Source organism: Pseudophryne corroboree, chromosome 6 (assembly GCF_028390025.1).
Source record: "Pseudophryne corroboree isolate aPseCor3 chromosome 6, aPseCor3.hap2, whole genome shotgun sequence".
NCBI classification, from domain to species: domain Eukaryota; kingdom Metazoa; phylum Chordata; class Amphibia; order Anura; family Myobatrachidae; genus Pseudophryne; species Pseudophryne corroboree.
The window spans coordinates 72,885,655-72,904,776 of record NC_086449.1 but is presented as its reverse complement, the minus strand read 5'-3'; the positions used below and the strand labels follow the sequence as shown (position 1 = coordinate 72,904,776).

Below are 19,122 nucleotides of genomic sequence, written 5' to 3'. Positions count from 1 at the left end.
GTCTGCTTCTCTCTCCTCAGTCCCACGATGCAGGGAGCCTGTTGCCAGTAGGTCTCCCTGAAAATAAAAAACCTAACAAAATAATTTTTCAGAGAAACTCAGGAGAGCTCCCCTGTAGTGCACCCAATCTCCTCTGGGCACAGGATCTAACTGAGGTCTGGAGGAGGGGCATAGAGGGAGGAGCCAGTGCACACCCATACTAAAAGTTCTTTATAGTGCCCATGTCTCCTGTGGAGCCAGTCTATACCCCATTGTCCTTACGGAGTCCCCAGCATCCTCTAGGACATAAGAGAAAAACACTAACAAAAACAGTTACTACTGGCAGCCATGAACAGTGGTGGCTAGGGTGTAGGTGTGGAAGTGCCCTAGCTCCTGTACTGCAACTCCTATACCGTAGTGCAGGCATTCCCAACCACGGTCCTCAAGGCACACTAATACCCCTTTCATATTGCACAAATAACCCGGTATCGACACGGCATATTGCCGTGTCGAAACGGATCAGTGCGCAATGTGAAAGCTCCTTTGCTGAATTAGTGGGTCGCCTGACCCGGGAATTCAACCCGGTAAAAAAGAAGGGGTATTACCGGGTTGAATACCGGGTCAGGCGCAGTGTGAATGGGAGCCGTTCCGATGCGACACGGCTTCCATTCACAGCATAGGGAGAGGCGGCGCAGGAGATGAGCTCATCTCCCAGCGCCGCCTCCACCCCCGCTGCTATGGCAACCAACCCGGTATATTGCCGGGTCGGAAAGCCATCAAAGGAGCGCAAATGCCGGATCCCACCTGGTAAGGACACGTTTCTCTTACCGGGTGGGTTCCGGCATTTGCGATCTGAAAGCAGCATCACTGTGCAGGTTTTAGTGATATCCAGGCTTCAGCACAGGTGACTTAATTAGTAGCTCAGTTGTTTTGATTTAACCATCTGTGCTGCAGCCTGGATATCACTAAAACCTGCACTGTTGGTGTGCCTTGAGGACCGTGCTTGGGAATGCCTGCCGTAGTGTAGTGGTTCTCAAACTCTGTCCTCAGAACCCCACACGGTTCACGTTTTCCATGTCACCCAACAGCTGCACTGTGTATCACCAACTGCCACACTTTAAAAATCTACAAGTGACCTGCAGCACATGGACCGTGTGTGGTCCTGAGGACAGAGTTTGAGAACCTGTGCCCTAGTGTTACAGTATACCAGTGGCTGAAGGAGACCAGTCCAATCCTGCTAGAAGGGAAAGGAGCCCCCCTCCTCTTCACATAGGAGTTACTGAGCAATCGCAGTGGTGCATGGAGCTTCATGTCTCCCGTGTGGCAGAAGAGGAGCAGTTTCCCTTCACCCCAATTTTGCTCTGGTAAAACGTAGGTGTTTAGGCATAATCTCACAGCAGCAAGGAAGGGGGATAGTGCGCATGGCTACTCACACCTGTAACCACGCGCTCTTAGTGTTTACTAAATTCTAGCTCACATTTAGTAACTTAAGAATTTTCTTCTTGTGCAGGTACGACGCTCACTGCAAACACCACATCCGCACTGGAGCCTTCCAGCGTCACTCTAAGCCCCATGGAGATCCGCACATTCATCGCCACCGTCCAGTACAGCAAAGACCGCGGTTGGGACAGCTGATAAAGTCGCCAGGGCAGGAAGCCGCTTTACTCTGTCACTTGTTACGGGACTACAAACCCAATGCCTTATTGAATACACATTGTACAACTGTTTGCCACAGATTTAATAAATTGTATTTTCCCAAAAAAATAAAAAATACTTAAACTAAAATAGTATATTTTGTTTTCATGGGCGAAGTCCCTGAGGCAAAAATCCTGAATGCCCCTCCCCACGTGAAGCCTTTAGCGCGGTCCGTCGGCACTTGATAAGTTTAAACCACAGTTTTGCCTCAATGCGAAATCCCATAAACTGTAAGAACTGAGCAGCACTCTCAGGAGGTGGGGTCCTCGCAGTCTGGCTGGGGGTCTTCCTGTGACTTCATTTCAGAGTCTGAGAGTGAGTGAGAGTAGCGGCAGCTTTCCCCCAACTCACAGGAGCCCTGTAGAAGAAATGTCTTTATTTAGGGAGATTTATTTTCTTTACCACCACTATAAAATCAGCTAGAAACGAAATAAAATTACCGTATATACTCGAGTATAAGCCGACTTTTTCAGCACTTTTTTTTGTGTGCTGAAAAAGCCCCCTCGGCTTATACTCAAGTCAGTGGGAAGGAGGGACACGGAAGGCACAGCACGCGCCTCTCCTGTGTCCCTCCTGCGCGTGTGTTAAATGAAGTACCCGTTCGTGAGCTCTGATTGGCTCACGAACCGGTACTTCATTTAACACACACGCCAGAGACGCAGGAGGGACACAGGAGAGGGGCGCGCTGTGCCCTCCGTGTCTCTCTTTCATAAAACAGCACGGGAGCGACTGAGGATAAGTTGGAACTGGCACTGGGGGGGCATATCTGGCACTGAGGGGGCAGATCTGGCAGTATGAGGGCTGTGTACGGCTAGAGCTGCATTTCCCATCCTAGGCTTATACTAGAGTCAATAAGTTTTCCCAGGTTTTTGTGGTAAAATTAGGTGCCTCGGCTTATATTCGGTTCAACTTATACTCTAGTATATACGGTAAAAAGATTCCATCTGGTTGGTCCAGAATCCGCCTCCTGGTGACTTCTGCAATTGGTGATTTTGGACACACACACACACACACACACAATAGGAGCTTACAGCACTGACAGCCAGCTTCTGCTTAGGGAGAGGGTGAAGCACCTGCCACTCACCTGCCTGAATTTCTTACAAGGGAAGCATTTAAAGCTCCCGTCATCGTCACTAGTTGTGATTTTTCTCTTGTTTTGGTGCTGCTTTCGCCTGTCTTCCAGCGTAGTTGAAATTCCCCCCCTGCAGGAAAGGAGGAGGCATCTTCTGTAAATGATCTAAATCCCATCAGCAACTTAATCCAGTATTGTGGAGTTAAAACAAAATCTTGTTTAATTAAATAAAGAAATACTAGCTTATAAAATCTGCATATACTCCAGAAGTAGGTGCGACTGGCAAGTTGATTAATGGCAGGAAGGGGGAATGTGACTGCAGAACTGTGGAAGGAAGCTAATCCTAATACTGGGAATTACTGAAGAGAAGATCATTTTGTATGGTATGTAGACAGCAGGTAGAGCCAGTATTTTATTTTAATGGAAATCTACAAGGTGATTCAAAAGTCGCAGTACACCCTTTTGTTTCAAAAACTGTGCAGGAAATAGGAAGACTGGATAAGTAAGGTATGGGTGAAGGTAAGCTATCTTTTTAGGGTGTGTACCAAACATGGGCTCCATCTTGAATCTAAGTGTTTTTTTTCAAATGGAAAGGGGGTCGTGTAACATGTCAAACAACATCAGAATTTGCTGAAAAGTTTATTGCTGCAAACAGATTTGAAATAGCAGTTATGGTTCAAACGTTAACACTTTTGTTGCAGGAAACTGAAGATGGCTTTGACAAAAGAGGAGAGAATTGAGGTCATTCTGCTGACATACGTCGTATGCTGCATTGTGGGCTTCTCACGAAGGATGCCAAAACCATTGTTGAGGTTGTCTCGTCAGTAGCACTTTTTGGACAACCACTCCGTTACTTGTCAGCCACAGCCCCAGTTTCTTGGAATTTGGAAATTAGGCACCTGACAGTGTTATGTGAAATTGGAGGTCTTTCTGGGTGCCGGTTGTTAAAATCAGCAGCTATGACATGGAAATTTGTTCTCCAGACATCAAAATGACCTCAATTCTCTCTTGTTTAATTACCCGCAACAACAAAGTGTTGTAACTTTTGAACCATAACTGCTATTTCAAATGTTTGCAGCAATAAACTTTTCAGCAAATTCTCATGTTATTTGACATGTTACACGAAACCCTTTCCATTTGAAAAAAAACAGGATTTTGGTACCAGGTAAATACTTTTCTTTGAATCCATAGGGGGCACTGGAGTACTCTTGGGATATGGACGGGGCGTAGCTGGAAATGGCACATTTAAATATTTAAATTAGTAACTGGTCACTTCAGTATTTTTACTGAGCCGAACAGGAGCGATAGAGAGGATGAACCTATAATATAACGGTCAACACTAAAGTTGACACATAATGTAACTGACAACTAATCAGTTGACACCATAATAGATAACATCGTATCCATTGGTGATAATGTGTTTTCATAAGACCCACTGAGCTTACTACAAGACAGGTAAAACTGCTCTGGGTGGGCGTCCAGTGCCCCCTATGGATTAAAAGAAAAGGATTTACCTGGTAGTTCCAAAATCCTATTTTCTTTTTCATCCACTAGGGGTCACTGGAGTACTCTTGGTATATGGACGGTTCCACTGGAACTAGGCACTGAACAGTTAAACTTTGACTATATCTCCCCTCCATATCCCAGAGTACCTCAGTGTTTTTTCGGTGCTCACAGAGCAACTAGGCTTGTGGAAGTGGATCCACAATTATTGATTTTTTTTCTTTGATTATTTTTTGAAAACATCCCTTTCCCCCTTCCAAGAAGGCAAGGGTTTGGGATAGTGAAAGCTGTTGTTGCAGCTGTGGGTGTCAGACCTCTCTAAAAAGAGCTCCCTCACTTCCCCGTGCAGGACACCTGCAGTAAAAGGCTGACAGTGCTTACAGAGAAGCCCCGTCATTGCCCTCACCACAGGGTCCAGGTATGTTGTTTAGGGTGGTCAGCTCATGCTGCCGCCCCGCTGTGTGGGATTACTGTGTGTATTTGTGCTGCGCCACCGCTTCCAGCGCCGCTGTGTTAATGTCTCTTCCGCTGTGCTGAGCCACGCTGGTCTTTGGAAGCCGCTCCACGCGGAATATCGTCTGCTCCGATGCACTTCCGGAGGGCGCACAAGGCCGGTCTCCGTGTACAGAGTAGCGGTACACGGGGGAGAGGGGGAGGCACACTTCTTTGAAAGTATGTATGACCTAACACAGAGCCAGCAGCACTGTATAGATAAGTAACAGGAATATATGCATTTAAGTATAATCTGCTACATAGATTAATGTTTGCACTTTGTGATATTCTGTGAGTATGGGGACATATATAAACCATGCTTCCTGTTTTTTTTCAGAATTTCCTGTATACATCTCTCCACCATTGAAGGCGCTGGGGTGTTAGGGGGATTTTGGGATCAGACATATTACTGGCACATTTGGCCAGAGATATAGAGACACCTTAGTGCTATTTACTGAGTCGCACAGGTTCTTTGTCTTTGTATTGTTTTTTTTGTTTTGTTTTTTGGCACAAGAAGCAGGTTTACTGCAATGTCTGTAAGGATGGATTTACCACATGTAAAGTATGTGTTGTAAATTCTGAAACAAATACAATTCCTGCTCCGGTTTCAAATCCCATTTCAACCCCGGACCCGCCATGGGCTATATTAGCAGATGTTTTAGCTGGATTGCATCAGAGTTGGCCGCCTCTCGGCAGGAGCGAGAGGCGGCAAGATCTGAATCTAGGGTGAGACCGCTAGAACTTCATGAGGGGTCTCAGCCTTACCAAAGGTCCAGATCTTCTTTGACTAAAGGTGATAAGTTTCATTTTTCCTATAAGCTACCGGCTGCTATGTTAATGTCTGATGATTCTTCGCCAGACCTCACTTTACAAGATATGGGTGAGGAGGGCGAAGTAGACCAGCAGTCAGAGGGTGACTATTTTGACAGGCCAGGTATTGATAATCTCATCAGAGCAGTGCGTCAGTCTCTGAATTTTACAGAAACTGAGGAGCCTCTGACAAATGATGAGGTCGTTTTTATTAAACGACAAAGAACTCCAGTTTGTTTTCCTGTGTCAGAATCTCTTAATAAAATGTTACTAGAAACAAGGAAGAATCCGGATAAACGGTTTTCTGTACCTCACAGAGTTAGGTCTAGCTATCCGTTTCCAGAGTCTATGACAGCTACATGGGAGAATCCGCCGTTGGTGGATTCATCTGTGTCTAAACTTACAAAGAAATTAACCATACCAGTACCAGCTGCAACTACACTCAAGGACCCTTTGGACCGTAAAATAGAGGTTATGCTGAAGTCCATGTATACAGCGGCAGGAGTGCTGCTTAGACCTAACTAAAGCACTAATGGTATGGATAACAGAACTCAGATCTGCCTTAACTGATGATCATCTTATACTTCTCGCTGATCAAATCTGGGAAGCGGCTGACTATTTATGTACAGCTTCTACTGACGTCTGTCAGCTTACTTCTCGCCTTTCTTCATCTCTAGTCACAGCACGACGTGCGCTCTGGCTACGCTCTTGGCGAGCTGAGACAGAGGTCAAAAAAGGAATAGAAGCATTACCTTATGAGGGCGAGAGGTTATTCGGTCCTGAATTGGACAAACGGATTTCTGAGGCCACGGGAGGAAAGTCGGTTTTCTTACCATTTCCTCCAACAGTGCCTAGAAAAAGATATTCTGGACCGGCGTTAAAATCTTTTACACCTCAGTCTTTTCGCGGGCGTGGCAGGGGAACGGCCACACCAGATAGACTAGGTCAGGGACGTAGTTTCCAACGAGCCAATACCACTCGTCAGGATACTAAAGTCACCGGTAAGCCAGAGGCATGACGGGCTCCCAGCCCATCTCGGATCTCCTATTGTAGGAGCACGTCTTCAGTCATTCCAGTTGGCGTGGCTTCAGATGCCACAGATGGGTGGATCTGCAATCTAGTTTTCTCTAACGTCCTAAGTGGATGCTGGGGACTCCGTAAGGACCATGGGGAATAGCAGCTCCGCAGGAGACTGGGCACATCTAAAGAAAGCTTTAGGACTATCTGGTGTGCACTGGCTCCTCCCCCTATGACCCTCCTCCAAGCCTCAGTTAGATTTCTGTGCCCGACGAGAAGGGTGCACACTAGGGGCTCTCCTGAGCTTCTTAGTGAAAGTTTTAGTTTAGGTTTTTTATTTTCAGTGAGACCTGCTGGCAACAGGCTCACTGCATCGAGGGACTAAGGGGAGAAGAAGCGAACTCACCTGCGTGCAGAGTGGATTGGGCTTCTTAGGCTACTGGACATTAGCTCCAGAGGGACGATCACAGGCCCAGCCATGGATGGGTCCCGGAGCCGCGCCGCCGCCCCCCTTACAGAGCCAGAAGACTGAAGAGGTCCGGAAAATCGGCGGCAGAAGACGTCCTGTCTTCAATAAGGTAGCGCACAGCACCGCAGCTGTGCGCCATTGCTCTCATGCACACTTCACACTCCGGTCACTGAGGGTGCAGGGCGCTGGGGGGGGCGCCCTCAGACGCAATAAAACATGATAAAAATACCTTACATGGCAAAAAATACATCACATATAGCTCCTGGGCTATATGGATGCATTTAACCCCTGCCAGAATATACAGAAAAACGGGAGATAAGGCCGCCGAAAAGGGGCGGAGCCTGAGCCTATCTCCTCAGCACCCTGGCGCCATTTTCCCTCACAGCTCAGTTGGAGGGAAGCTCCCTGGCTCTTCCCTGCAGTCACTACACTACAGAAAGGGTTAAAAAAAGAGAGGGGGGCACTAATTAGGCGCAGTATTAAAACATACAGCAGCTATAAGGGGAAAAACACTTATATAAGGTTATATATATATATATATATATATATATATATATATATATATATATATATATATATAGCTATATAGCGCTCTGGTGTGTGCTGGCATACTCTCCCTCTGTCTCCCCAAAGGGCTAGTGGGGTCCTGTCCTCTATCAGAGCATTCCCTGTGTGTGTGCTGTGTGTCGGTACGTTTGTGTCGACATGTATGAGGAGAAAAATGATGTGGAGACGGAGCAGAGTGTCTGTAACCGTGATGTCGACACCTGAGTGGATGTACTGTTGAAAATTACGTGACAGTGTCAGCTCTGTATAAAAAAAAATAGTGGTTGACATGAGACAGCCGGCTACTCAGCTTGTGCCTGTCCAGACGTCTCATAGGCAGTCAGGGGCTCTAAAGCGCCCGTTACCTCAGATGGCAGATACAGACGCCGACACGGATACTGACTCCTGTGTCGACGGTGAAGAGACAACCGTGATTTCCAGTAGGGCCACACGTTACATGATTGAGACAATGGAAAATGTTTTATACATTTCTGATAATACGAGTACCACCAAAAAGGGGTATTATGTTCGGTGAGGGAAAAACTACCTGTAGTTTTCCTGAATCTGAGAAATAAAATGAGGTGTGTGATGATGCGTGGGTTTCCCCCCGATAACAAATTTCTTAAAAAGTATTGGCTGTATACCCTTTCCCGCCAGAGGTTAGGGTGCGTTGGGAAACACCCCCTAGGGGGGATAAGGCGCTCACACGCTTGTAAGAACAAAGGGCTCTACCCTCTCATGAGATGGCCGCCCTTAAGGATCCTGCTGATAGAAAGCAGGAGGGTATCCAAAAATGTATTCACACACATACTGGTGTTATACTGTGACCAGCAATCGCCTCAGCCTGGAGGTGCAGTGCTGGGTTGGCATGGTCGGATTCCCTGACTGGAAATATTGATATCCTAGATAAGGATAGTATATTATTGCCTATAGAGCATTTAAAAGATGCATTTCTATATATGCATGATGCACAGCGGAATATTTGCCGACTGGCATCAAGTATAAGTGTGTTGTCCAATTCTACCAGTAAAATGGTCAGGTGATGCGGATTCCAAACGGCATTTGGAAGTATTGCCTTTGAAAGGGGACATTTGGGGTCGGTCTTTTAGACCTGGTGGCCACGGCAACAACTGGGAAATCCACGTTTGTACCCCAGGTCGCCTCTCAAAATAAGACGCCGTATTATCAGGCGCAGTCCTTTGTTGGCAAGCGGACAAAAGGTTCCTCTTTTCTGCTCTTGACAGAGGGAGAGGAAAAAGGCTGAAGAGATTACCCAGTTCCCAGGAACAGAAACCCTTTCCCGCCTCTGCAAAGCCCTCAGTATGACGCTAGGGCCTTACAAGCTCAGGCACGGTGGGGGCCCGTTCTCAATGAATTTCAGTGCGCAGTGGGCTCACTCGCAAGTAGACCCCTGGATCCTTCAGGTAATATCTCAAGGGTACATATTGAAATTCGAGACGTCTCCCCCTCGCCGTTTCCAAAAGTCGGCTTTACCGACGTCTCCCTCTGACAGGGAGGCAGTTTTGGAAGCCATTCACAAGCTGTATTCCCAGCAGGTGATAATCAAGGTACCCCTCCTGCAACAGGGAACGGGGTATTATTCCACACTATTGTGGTACCGAAGCCAGACGGCTCGGTGAGACCGATTCTAAATCTAAAATCTTTGAACACTTACATACAGAGGTTCAAATTCAAGATTGAGTCACTCAGAGCAGTGATTGCAAACCTGGAAGAAGGGGACTACATGATGTCTCGGGACATCAAGGATGCTTACCTTCATGTCAAAATTTACCCTTCTCACCAAGGGTACCTCAGGTTATGGTACAGAACTGTCACTATCAGTTCAGACGCTGCCGTAGGGATGGTCCACGGCACCCCGGGTCTTTACCAAGGTAATGGCCGAAATGATATCCCTTCGAAGGAAGGGAATTTTAGTTATCCCTTACTTGGACGATTCCCTGATAAGGGTAAGATCCAGGGAACAGTTGGAAGTCGGTGTAGCACTATCTCAGGTAGTGTTGCGGCAGCACGATTGGATTCTCAATATTCCAAAATCGCAGCTGGTTCCGACGACTTGTCTTCTGTTTCCTAGGGATGTTCCTGGACACAGTCCAGAAAAAAGGTGTTTCTCCCAGAAGAGAAAGCCAGGGAGTTATCCGAGCTAGTCAGGAACCTCCTAAAACCGAACCAAGTCTCAGTGCATCAATGCACAAGGGTTCTGGGTAAAAATGGTGGCTTCCTACGAAGCAATCCCATTCGTTAGATTCCACGCAAGAACTTTCCAGTGGAACCTACTGGACAAATGGTCCGGGTCGCATTTTCAGATGCATCAGCGGATAACCCTGTCACCAAGGACAAGGGTATCCATCCTGTGGTGGTTGCAGAGTGCTCATCTTCTAGAGGGCCGCAGATTCGGCATTCAGGACTGGGTCCTGGTGACCACGGATGCCAGCCTGCGAGGCTGGGGAGCAGTCACACAGGGAAGGAATATCCAGGGCTTAGGGTCAAGCCTGGATACATCACTTCACATAAATATCCTGAAGCTAAGGGCCATTTACAATGCTCTAAGCTTAGCAAGACCTCTGCTTCAAGGTCAGCCGGTGTTGATCCAGTCGGACAACATCATGGCAGTCACCCACGTAAACAGACAGGGTGGCACAAGAAGCAGGAGGGCAATGGCAGAAGCTGCAGGGATTCTTCGCTGGGCGGAAAATCATGTGATAGCACTGTCAACAGTATTCATTCCGGGAGTGGACAACTGGGAAGCAGACTTCCTCAGCACGACCTCCACCCGGGAGAGTGGGGACTTCACCCAGAAGTCGTCCACATGATTAAAAAACTCGACAGGTATTGCGCCAGGTCAAGAGACCCTCAGGCAATAGTTGTAGACGCTCTGGTAACACTGTGGGTGTACCAGTCAGTGTATGTGTTCCCTCCTCTGCCTCTCATACCCAAGGTACTGAGATTGATAAAATGGAGAGGAGAAAGCACTATATTCGTGGCACCGGATTGGCCAAGAAGGACTTGGTAACCGGAACTTCAAGAGATGCTCACGGAGGATCCGTGGCCTCTACCTCTAAGAAGGGACCTGCTCCAGCAAGGACCCTGTCTGTTCCAAGACTTACCGCGGCTGCGTTGGACGGCATGCCTGTTGAACACCGGATCCTGAAGGAAAAAAGGCATTCCGGATGAAGTCATCCATATCCTGATCTAAAGCCAGGAAGGATGTAACCGCAAAAACATTATCACCGCAATTGGCGAAAATATGTTGCGTAGTGCGAGGCCAGTAAGGCCCGACGGAGGAAATTCAACTGGGTCGATTCCTACATTTCCTGCAAACAGGAGTGTCTATGGGCCTGAAATTGGGGTCCATTAAGGTTCAGATTTCGGCCCTGTCAATTTTCTTCCAAAAAAAAACTAGCTTCAGTCCCTGAAGTTTAGACGTTTGTAAAAGGGGTACTGCATATACAGCCTCCTTTTGTGCCTCCAGTGGCAATTTGGGATCTCAATGTAGTTTGGGTTCCAAAAGTCACATTGGTTTGAACCACTTAAATCTGTGGAGTTAAAATATCTCACATGGAAAAAAGTGGTCATGCTGTTGGCCCTGGCCTGGGCCAGGCGCGTGTCAAAATTGGCGGCTTTATCCTGTAAAAGCCCTTATCTGATTTTCCATTCGGACAGGGCGGAATTGAGGACTCGTCCTCAGTTTCTCCCTAAGGTGGTTCCAGCGTTTTCACCTGAACCAACCTATTGTGGTGCCTGCGGCTACTAGGGACTTGGAGGAATCCAAGTTGCTGGATGTTGTCAGGGTCCTGAAAATATATGTTTCCAGGACGGCTGGAGTCAGGAAATCTGACTCGCTGTTTATCCTGTATGCACCCAACAAGCTGGGTGCTCCTGCTTCTAAGCAGACTATTGCTCGTTGGATTTGTAGTACAATTCAGCTTGCACATTCTGTGGCAGGCCTGCCACAGCTAAAATCTGTAAAAGCCCGTTCCACAAGGAAAGTGGGCTCATCTTGGGCGGCTGCCCGAGGGCTCTCGGCTTTACAACTTTGCCGAGCAGCTACTTGGTCAGGGGCAAACACGTTTGCAAAATTCTACAAATTTGATACCCTGGCTGAGGAGGACCTGGAGTTCTCTCATTCGGTGCTGCAGAGTCATCCGCACTCTCCCGCCCGTTTGGGAGCTTTGGTATAATCCCCATGGTCCTTACGGAGTCCCCAGCATCCACTTAGGACGTTAGAGAAAATAAGAATTTACTTACCGATAATTCTATTTCTCATAGTCCGTAGTGGATGCTGGGCGCCCATCCCAAGTGCGGATTGTCTGCAATACTTGTACATAGTTATTGTTACAAAAATCGGGTTATTATTGTTGGGAGCCATCTTTTCAGAGGCTCCTCTGTTATCATACTGTTAACTGGGTTCAGATCACAAGTTATACGGTGTGATTGGTGTGGCTGGTACGAGTCTTACCCGGGATTCAAAATCCTTCCTTATTGTGTACGCTCGTCCGGGCACAGTATCCTAACGGAGGCTTGGAGGAGGGTCATAGGGGGAGGAGCCAGTGCACACCAGTTAGTCCTAAAGCTTTCTTTAGATGTGCCCAGTCTCCTGCGGAGCCGCTATTCCCCATGGTCCTTACGGAGTCCCCAGCATCCACTACGGACTATGAGAAATAGAATTATCGGTAAGTAAATTCTTATTTTAACAGGTTACAAAATAGAGTTCGACTATCTCCCACCAATGCGGTTTTTCAGGACAGGACTGCCTCAGTCGGACGACAAGAGGGCGATTCTGCAGACTGCCATTCAGTCTTTGCTGGACGCAGCAGTTTTGGTTCCGGTCCCTGTGAACAGGGTCAGGGTTATTATTCCAGTCTGTTTGTAGTACCGAAGCCGGATGGCTCGGTCAGGCCAATATTGAACTTAAAGGGCCTCAACCAGTACGTCACTTACTACAGATTCAAGATGGAATCTCTACGATCAGTAATTGCAGGTCTAGAGCCACAGCAGTTTGATTGCGCTGGATCTCAAGGATGCGTACTTACACATTCCGATTTGGCCTCCTCATCAAATGTTTTTGCGGTTTGCAATACGACAGAACCATTATCAGTTTCAGGCTCTACCGTTTGGCCTCTTGTTAGCACCTCGGGTATTCACCAAGGTGATGTCTGTGTTGATAGCTCATCTCAGATCTCTAGGAGTGATAATAGTTCCATACTTGGACGATCTGCTCATCAAAGCTCCGTCTTAACAAATACTCCTTCAACAGGCATTGCTGACATACAATGTTCTGGTTCACCACGGTTGGATTGTCAACTTCAAGAAGTCACATCTAGTTCCGTCCCAACGACTTCAATTCCTAGGTATGATTCTCGATACGGTAGACCAAAGGATTTACTTACCCGAACAGAAAGTACGGGTCATTCGTCATCTGGTACAATTAGTGCTCAAGCCACGCACAGTCTCGGTTCATTTGTGCATTCGCCTCTTAGGCACAATGGTGGCGGCTTTCGAAGCACTTCAGTTCGGGAGATTTCACTCACGTCCTTTTCAACTGGATGTGCTCACACAGTGGTCGGGATCACACTTACAGATTCACCACAGGGTAAGGTTGTCTCCAAGGACCAGAGTGTGTCTACTCTGGTGGCTCAGGGTACAGAATCTAACCGCAGGGAAACAGTGCGGCACCTGGAATTGGATAATTCTCACGGCAGACGCAAGTCTCAGAGGTTGGGGAGCTATAGTTCAGAATCTTCAGCTCCAGGGTCTCTAGGCGGATCACGAAAGATTGCTGTCCATAAATGTCCTGGAACTCCAGGCAATTTACAATGCATTGCGACAGGCAGTGCACATCCTGCAGGCGCAGGCGGTTCAGGTGCAATCAGACAATGCGACGGCGGTCGCATACATCAACAAACAAGGCGGAACGAGAAGCCGCATGGCAATGCGGGAAGTAGCTCGAATCCTCAATTGGGCAGAATACCACCAGGTCATATTGTCGGTAGTGTTCATTCCGGGAGTGGACAACTGGGAGGCGGATTATCTCAGTCGTCGGGATTTTTATCCAGGAGAATGGGCATTAAATCCAGAAGTATTTCTCATGCTGGTCCAGAGGTGGGGTTACCCGCAGGTGGACTTGATGGCATCTCGCCACAATCATCAAATGCCCCAGTATGTATCCAGAACGAGAGATCCAGAGGCAGTGGCGGTGGATGCTCTCACAGTCCGGTGGCCATACAGTCTAGTGTATCTGTTTCCACTGCTCCCGCTATTGCTAAAACGGATCAAAAGAGTTTGTCACAGTCATACTAGTGGCGCCTCATTGGCCACGGAGAGCTTGGTTCTCGGATCTTCGCGGATTACTCGCAGACGATCCTTGGCCGCTCCCACTACGTCCGGACCTGTTACAACAGGGTCCGTTTCTTTACCCCGATTTAGCGCGGCTGCGTTTGACGGGGTGGCTGTTGAGACCGCCCTCATAAGAAGAGAGGGCATTCCAGAATCAGTCATTCCAACCATGTTACGAGCTAGAAAGCCGGTTACGGCAGCTCATTATTACAGAATTTGGCGTGCCTATATAGGTTGGTGTGAAGCTCGCAAATTTCCGACATCTTCTTTCAAGTTATCCCGTCTTGTTATTTCTACAGATGGGGTTAGATGGAGGTCTACGTCTATCCACACTAAAAGTGCAGATATCTGCTTTGTCAATTTACTTTCAAAGACGATTGGCTCTTTTGCCATCAGTACACACCTTTATGCAGGGTGTCCTCAGAGTACAGCCTCCATTCATTCCACCTACAGCGCCATGGGACTTGAATCTGGTTTTAGGGGACAGATTTATTAAGCTCGGTGAAGTGATAAAGTGGAAGGTGATAAAGAACCAGCCAGTTAGCTCCTAACTGTCATTTTTCAAACCCAGCCTGTGACATGGAAGTTAGGATCTGATTGGCTGGTCCTTTATCACCTTCCACTTTATCACTTCACCGAGCTTCATAAATCTGCCCCTAGATTTCTTACAGTCTTTTCATTTTGAACCCTTACAACAAGTGGATATTAAATTTCTCACTTGGAAAACAATTTTTCTTCTAGCCTTGGCTTCGGCAAGGCGGGTTTCAGATTTGGGTGCCTTGTCATGCAAGCCACCATATTTGGTGTTTCATGATGACAGAGCGGAACTTCGGACGAATTCCGCTTTCTTACCAAAGGTAGTGTCATCTTTTCACATCAACCAACCAATAGTAGTTCCTGTGTTATCAGGACATTCTGAAACTCTGGATGTGGTACGCGCTTCACGCGTTTGTGTCTCGAATGTCCACGGTTCGTAAGACTGATACGTTGTTTGTTCTCTATGATGCTGCCAAGAGGGGTTGGCCAGCCTCTAAGCAGACCTTATCCAGATGGATAAAACTGACCATACGTCAGGCTTATCTTCAGGCTAGGTTACAGCCGCCTACTTCGGTAACAGCTCATTCCACACGTTCTGTGGGAACTTCATGGGCAGCTGGTCGGGGAGTTTCTACGACACAGCTTTGCCGGGCGGCTACATGGTCGTCAGTGCACACGTTTGTGCGCTTTTATAAGTTTGATACTTTTGCGGCATCAGCATCTAGCTTTGGCCGTTTAGTGTTACAGGTGCCAAATAGCTCTCCCGCCCACGGGGGAAACTTTGGTACGTCCCAAGAGTACTCCAGTGACCCCTAGTGGATGAAAAAGAAAATAGAATTTTGGTACTTACCAGATAAATCCTTTTCTTTGAATCCATAGGGGGCACTGGATGCCCACCCAGAGCAGTTGTTACCTGGTTGTGGTAAGTGCAGGGAATATTATGGTAACACACTCTTACCGACTGTTTCAAATTAGAAATTCTGTCGGGTTGGTGTCAACTGTTAGTTGTCATTTTTTGTTTGTGTCAACTTTTTATTGTTGTCCATTTTTTTTTTTTTTTTTTGTTATATGTATGTCTCCATTGTCAACCTCTATAGCTCCAGTTCGGCTCAGTAAAAAAACACTGAGGTACTCTGGGATATGGAGGGGAGATATAGTCAAAGTTTAACTGTTCAGTGCCTAGTTCCAGTGGAACCGTCCATATCCCAAGAGTACTCCAGTGCCCCCTATGGATTCAAAGAAAAGGATTTATCTGGTAAGTACCAAAATCCTATTTTCTTTTTCATCCACTAGGGGTCACTGGAGTACTCTTGGGACGTACCAAAGTTCCCCCTTGGGTGGGAGAGCTGTTTGGCACCTGTAACACTAGACGGCCAAAGCTGTATGCTGATGCCGTAAACGTAGCAAACTTGTAAAAGCGCACAACGTATGCACCGATGACCCTGTAGCAGCTCGTCTAAGTTCTTTTTTTTAGAAGGTTAACGACCTGCTGCCTATGACGCTCACAAGGAACGTGTGGAATGGTCTGACACTGATGCAGGCGGTTGTAGTCTGCCTATGACGTTCTCAAGAACGTGTGGAATGGTCTGACACTGATAGAGGCGGTTGTAGCCTCTGATGAAGCTAAGCCTGACGTATGGTATAAGGTCTGCTTGGAATCTGGCAAAGCCAAGTTAACTACATTAGAGAGAACAAACTGTGTGTCTGTTTTACGTACAGTTGATGTTTGGCCTACATAAACGCGTAATGCGTGTACCACATCTTAAGTAACTGAAGTTCCTGAACCTACTGATAACACAGGAACTATGATTGATTAAGTGATGTGTAACATCTTTGGTAAGAAAACGGAATTTGTGCAAAGTTCCGCTCTATGATCATAAAACACCAGATACGGTGGCTTGCGTGACAAGGCACCCAATGTTACAACACGCCTTGCTAAGGCTAAGAGAAACTCTTTTCCAAGTGAAAAACTTAAACCTCCACTTGTTGTAAGGGTTCAAAACATGAAGATTGTAAGAAAAAAAATTAAATCTAAACCCAGATTCAAGTCCCATGGCGTAGTAGGTGGTATAAATGGAGATCGTACTCTGAGGACACCTTGCAGGAAGGTGTGTACAGTCAGCAAAAGAGCCAAACACCTTTGAAAGTAAATTGACAAGGCAAAGACCTGCACCTTGAGTGTAGAAATGTAGTCCTCCACCTAATCTAGTCTGTAAAAATATTAAAAATAAGATTTTACTTACCGATAAATCTATTTCTCGTAGTCCGTAGTGGATGCTGGGGACTCCGTCAGGACCATGGGGAATAGCGGCTCCGCAGGAGACAGGGCACAAAAGTAAAAGCTTTAGGATCAGGTGGTGTGCACTGGCTCCTCCCCCTATGACCCTCCTCCAAGCCTCAGTTAGGATACTGTGCCCGGACGAGCGTACACAATAAGGAAGGATTTTGAATCCCGGGTAAGACTCATACCAGCCACACCAATCACACTGTACAACCTGTGATCTGAACCCAGTTAACAGCATGATAACAGCAGAGCCTCTGAAAAGATGGCTCACAACAATAATAACCCGATTTTTGTAACAATAACTATGTACAAGTATTGCAGACAATCCGCACTTGGGATGGGCGCCCAGCATCCACTACGGACTACGAGAAATAGATTTATTGGTAAGTAAAATCTTATTTTCTCTGACGTCCTAGTGGATGCTGGGGACTCCGTCAGGACCATGGGGATTATACCAAAGCTCCCAAACGGGCGGGAGAGTGCGGATGACTCTGCAGCACCGAATGAGAGAACTCCAGGTCCTCTTTAGCCAGGGTATCAAATTTGTAGAATTTTACAAACGTGTTCTCCCCCGACCACGTAGCTGCTCGGCAGAGTTGTAATGCCGAGACCCCTCGGGCAGCCGCCCAGGATGAGCCCACCTTCCTTGTGGAATGGGCCTTGACAGATTTAGGCTGTGGCAGGCCTGCCACAGAATGTGCAAGTTGAAATGTGCTACAAATCCAACGAGCAATCGTCTGCTTAGAAGCAAGAGCACCCAGTTTTTTGGGTGCATACAGGATAACAGCGAGTCAGTTTTCCTGACTCCAGCCGTCCTGGAAACCTATATTTTCAGGGCCCTGACAACATCTAGCAATTTGGAGTCCTCCAAGTCCCTAGTAGCCGCAGGTACCACAATAAGCTGGTTCAGGTGAAACGCTGACACCACCTTAGGAAAAAACTGGGGACGAGTCCGCAGCTCTGCCCTGTCCGAATGGACAATCAGATATGGCTTTTGTGAGACAAAGCCGCCAATTCTGACACTCGCCTGGCCGAGGCCAGGGCCAACAGCATGGTCACTTTTCATGTGAGATATTTCAAATCCACAGATTTGAGCGGTTTAAAATGTGATTTGAGGAATCCCAGAACTACGTTGAGATCCCACAGTGCCACTGGAGGCACAAAAAGGGGGTTGTATATGCAATACTCCCTTGACAAACTTCTGGACTTCAGGAACTGAAGCCAATTCTTTCTGGAAGAAAATTGACAGGGCCGAAATTTTAACCTTAATGGACCCCAATTTGAGGCCCATAGACACTCCTGTTTGCAGGAAATGCAGGAATCGACCGAGTTGAAATTTCTTCGTGGGGCCTTCCTGACCTCACACCACGCAACATATTTTCGCCACATGTGGTGATAATGTTTTGCGGTCACCTCCTTCCTGGCTTTGACCAGGGTAGGAATGACCTCTTCCGGAATGCCTTTTTCCCTTAGGATCTGGCGTTCCACCGCCATGCCGTCAAACGCAGCCGCGGTAAGTCTTGGAACAGACCTGGTACTTGCTGAAGCAAGTCCCTTCTTAGCGGCAGAGGCCATGAGTCCTCTGTGAGCATTTCTGGAAGTTCCGGGTGCCACGTCCTTCTTGGCCAATCCAGAGCCACGAGTATAGTTCTTACTCCTCTACGTCTTATAATTCTCAGTACCTTGGTTATGAGAAGCAGAGGAGGGAACACATACACCGACTGATACACCCACGGTGTTACCAGAACGTCCACAGATATTGCTTGAGGGTCTCTTGACCTGGCGCAATACCTGTCCAGATTTTTGTTCAGGCGGGACGCCATCATGTCCACCTTTGGTCTTTCCCAACGGTTCACAATCATGTGGAAGACTTCCCGATGAAGTCCCCACTCTCCCGGGTGGAGGTCGTGCCTGCTGAGGAAGTCTGCTTCCCAGTTGTCCACTCCCGGAATGAACACTGCTGACAGTGCTATCACATGATTTTTCGCCCAGCGAAGAATCCTTGCAGTTTCTGCCATTGCCCTCCTGCTTCTTGTGCCGCCCTGTCTGTTTACGTGGGCGACTGCCGTGATGTTGTCCCACTGGATCAATACCGGCTGACCTTGAAGCAGAGGTCTTGCTAAGCTTAGAACATTGTAAATTGCCCTTAGCTCCAGTATATTTATGTGGAGAGAAGTCTCCAGACTTGATCACACTCCCTGGAAATTTTTTTTTTTTTTTTTTTTCCTTGTGTGACTGCTCCCCAGCCTCTCAGGCTGGCATCCGTGGTCACCAGGACCCAGTCCTGAATGCCGAATCTGCGGCCCTTTAGTAGATGAGCACTCTGCAGCCACCGCAGAAGAAACACCCTTGTCCTTGGAGACA

The 19,122-nt window shown here is 47.4% G+C and overlaps 2 protein-coding genes across 4 annotated transcripts in view; one reads left to right on the top strand and one right to left on the bottom strand.

The window, feature by feature from the left end:
* Positions 1 to 1,764, top strand: part of MAN2B1 (mannosidase alpha class 2B member 1) — a 37,061-nt gene extending 35,297 nt beyond the window's left edge. Inside the window, exon 24 of the mRNA XM_063931162.1 lies at positions 1,490 to 1,764. Within this exon, the coding sequence (XP_063787232.1) occupies positions 1,490 to 1,614 (125 nt within the window). The 3' untranslated portion in view covers positions 1,615 to 1,764. The remainder of the gene's footprint in view (positions 1 to 1,489) is intronic.
* The window catches only part of TRMT1 (tRNA methyltransferase 1), a 67,123-nt gene continuing 49,700 nt past the window's right edge, over positions 1,700 to 19,122 (bottom strand). For all 3 annotated transcript variants that reach the window (XM_063931163.1, XM_063931164.1, XM_063931165.1), the window contains exons 16-17: positions 2,759 to 2,876; positions 1,700 to 2,032 (exon numbers count right to left, since the gene is read on the bottom strand). In XM_063931163.1, coding sequence (XP_063787233.1) covers positions 1,925 to 2,032; positions 2,759 to 2,876 — 226 coding nt within the window. In that variant the 3' untranslated portion in view covers positions 1,700 to 1,924. The remainder of the gene's footprint in view (positions 2,033 to 2,758; positions 2,877 to 19,122) is intronic.